This window comes from Gracilinanus agilis, chromosome 6, assembly GCF_016433145.1.
Source record: "Gracilinanus agilis isolate LMUSP501 chromosome 6, AgileGrace, whole genome shotgun sequence".
Classification (NCBI taxonomy): domain Eukaryota; kingdom Metazoa; phylum Chordata; class Mammalia; order Didelphimorphia; family Didelphidae; genus Gracilinanus; species Gracilinanus agilis.
In genome coordinates this window covers 278,051,735-278,055,320 of record NC_058135.1, presented here as the reverse complement: position 1 = coordinate 278,055,320, position 3,586 = coordinate 278,051,735, and the positions used below count along the sequence as shown (strand labels likewise).

Sequence of the window (3,586 nt, the reverse complement as noted above, 5' to 3'; positions counted from 1 at the left end):
TCACATGACAATAGTTTGCTGAGTTACAGTTTCTTCATGTAAAAAGAAGATAGAACCTATCTCATAGAGTTACAGATGAAAGCCTAATAAGATTACTTATTCAAAAAGGTCTTATTGCAAGATAAATGTAAGCTATTTTTACTGTAATCATCACTGTCATCATCACCGCCATCTTTATCATCATGATGATTATCACTTCTGGGACATAGGCTATCCTTTAAGCTCCTTTAGAGATTTCAGGAAGGATTACTCTAGCCAGAAAGGTTATTCTAAGCAGTCTTCCATGCCTATTCAGATTTTGCCATTGCTTTATCATTTCTCCTTTAGCTGAGATGCTCTCCATTTGGGGAAATAATGAGAAAGGATGCTCTTTCCCAGGATGGTTGTGTAAAGCAAATTCAGAAATTCAGAACTTGCATATTAAGCAAGACTTGCCCATCATTTTCAGGGCCTCTTTGACCTCCTTGTTCCTCAGGCTGTAGATCAGAGGATTTAGCATGGGGATGATGATGCCATAAAACAGAGAGGCTATTTTATCATTCTCCTGAGACTCACTGGAAGAAGGCTGTAAATACATATAAACTAGTGTCCCATAGAAAATTGTGACAGCTGTCAGATGGGAGGCACAAGTGGAGAAGGCCTTGCGTTTCCCTGTAGCAGAACGCATCCTCAAGATGGCGGACAGTATGTAAACATAAGAGAAGAACACAACTAGCAATGTGATCATCAGATTGAAGCCCACACAGCCAATTAATAACATGACATTAATATTAATTCTAGAACAAGAAAGGGCCAAGAGTGGGGGCACATCGCAGAAAAAATGATTGATAGTATTGGAATTACAGAAGAAGAGAGAAAAAGTAAAACCTGTATGGATGGAAGCATTCAGGGTTCCCATAATATAAGACCCAACAACCAGCTGGATGCAGGCCCTCTGAGACATGACCATTGAGTAGTGCAGGGGGTTACAAATGGCCACATAACGGTCTAGGGCCATGGCAGCGAGAAGGTAACAATCGGCAGTAGCAAATGTAGCATAAACTAATAATTGGATCAGACATCCTGAGAATGAGATTGACTTGTGGGACACCAGGAAGTTTTGCAACATCTTTGGAGTGATAGCAGAGGTGTAACAGAGGTCAACAAAAGCCAAGTTTTGGAGGAAAAAGTACATGGGAGTGTGAAGATGGGAGTCAAACTTGATGAGCAGAATCATACCAACATTGCCCACTAGAGATGTGACGTAGACAAAGAAAAACAGAAGGAACAGGACATACTGCAGGTCTTGTCTGATAGTAAATCCCAGCAGGATAAATTCAGTCACCATTGTGCTGTTTGCCTGAGTCATAACCACAGCAGATATATCATCTTTGGAGGAGAAGAACAGAGAAAAGCACCAAAAAGAGAAATGAGTTTTTCAAGACCTAGGGATGACTGAATATTGAGTTTCTAAAATAATTTTTTTTCATGGTTCACCTTCTTAAGTTTTATTTCACACTCCCAAATAGCCATCTGTATGGCTGTATACACAGTATGTTTTATTTTTTCCACATTATGATGTCTATGATTTGGATAAACTGCTATCTCATGGGCAAGGGTCCTTGAGCTATGCTCCTATGGACTGAATGGACAGGTTCATATAGGTATGATTAATTGATAACCATTGGATCACAATCTTTTCTATGCTATTTTAATTATTTTTGTGTTATTTACCTTCTTATTAAAGTAATTAATTGAACATACAAATACATAACTATCAGAAAATGGGATACACAGTTAACACCTGAACTTACAGTAATGTAAACACCTGTATGTATATTCTAAGATATCTTCTCTCTACCATTTAACTCATTGCATTCACTGTTCAATCTAAAACCAATTCTAGTTCTGAGCTGAGTAGAAGAATTTAAGTGGAACAGCATTAGTTGGAGTTGGGCCAATTTGGGAGCTGATTTCTGCTCTACTATTGTTTAGGATTTCAGGGAAACTTTACATCGAAAGCTTTTTTGAGTCATTTCCTTCTAACTTCTCATTTAAGAAACTTCCAATGAGTAAGACCCCATTTGACTTTTAAATTTTCATATTTCTTCTCTTCATAGCTCAGTTTTTTTTAGGGTATTGTGGTAGGTAGGATGGCATAAAAATATATGACTACACATTTTTAAATTTTAATAAATTCTGACCTTCCTAGTTTACCTACTTCTAAACTACTCCATTGAGAAACAATGGACTGTAATGCCTTGGGCAATGGCTATAGAATTCAGAAGAGATGGGTTTAAATCCTCCTTATAACTCTTACTAGCTATGTCCTTAAGTAATTCAGTTAATATTTTTTATGCTTCAGTTTCCTCATCAGTAAGTGAGAGAGTTGGTCTTGATAATCACTAAGGTCTAAGATCCTTTATCCACCAAACGTTTAGTTCCTATATATTTACTGAATAAAGGGACAAGTTAAGCATTGCTTTTTACAAATTAGGTTTTGCGACATTTTAAACTGTCTGCCCTGTGATATCATTTGCTTTCCCTTAAAGCAATGGTGTCAAACTCTAATAGAAAATGGGAGACTGAATACTACATAAGGTTCCCTATGGGCTACAAATTGACTTAAAAAACCACATATTAACATTATCTATATCCAATTATATTTTTATTTTGTTAAATTCTTCTTAATTACCTTTTAATCTGGTTTGAGCTGCACTTGGATATGCCAGGAGATGTGGGCTACAAGTGTTTCACACTTCAGTATTAAAGGAACTTCAGGTTTATGGAGTATAACTCAGGAGCCAAACAGAGTATGACATGATTTTCCCACACATAAATACAACTTCTTATAATTTTAAGAGTAATGGGTTTTGAATTCAGAAGACCTGGATTTGAATGTCAGCTCTGCAACTCATTGCCTGTGATACCTTAAGTAAATATGGAGCATCTCTCCTTGGCCCTTGATTTTTCTCCTTTATGAAATAAGGGAATTGCAATGAAAGATTGAGGATGTCCCTCCCAACTCTAAATCCATGGCCATGTTCTAGAAAAGAAAAATGTAGAAATATGTCAACCTTAATAGTGACATAATAGAATTGAATGGGAAACTAGTGTCTGAAGCTAAATTTGAACTCTAGTCTTCCTGACTTTGGGCCTAGAACTCTATCCAATATACTTTCTGGCTGCCTCTACTAAATGTTATAGTGTTCATACAGATTGAATAGTGTTTATGTGTCTTTATAGAATTGTATATTTAAAAAGAGTGATAGGCCAGGAGTCTGAAGACATGGGTTTAAATCTCTTTATTGATAATCACTGCTTTTTTATCTTAGACAAGAAAATCTCCTTGATTTTATGTCCTCATCTATAAAATGAGTTTGTTGGATGGGCTGCACTCTAATGTTCCTTCTAGCTCTAAAGCAGTGATGGTGAACCTTTTAGAGGGGTGGGTGATGTTCTTAGGTGTGTGTGGAGAGGGGAAGGGGAGCAGCTCAACTATGCATCCCTTTGGCTTTCTAGTAACAGACCCTGGTGAACTCTGTGCTGAGGCAATGGTGGGTGTGTCCACAGAGAGGACTCTGAGTGCCCCCTCTGGCAGGTGTGC

General features: G+C 37.4%; 1 protein-coding gene across 1 annotated transcript; it reads right to left on the bottom strand.

The window, feature by feature from the left end:
- Positions 1-406: 406 nt before the first annotated feature.
- On the bottom strand, positions 407-1,348 carry LOC123252682 (putative olfactory receptor 5AK3). Its single transcript, XM_044681948.1, has one exon. The coding sequence runs from the start codon at positions 1,346-1,348 to the stop codon at positions 407-409; it is 942 nt and encodes a 313-aa protein (XP_044537883.1).
- Positions 1,349-3,586: the final 2,238 nt, after the last annotated feature.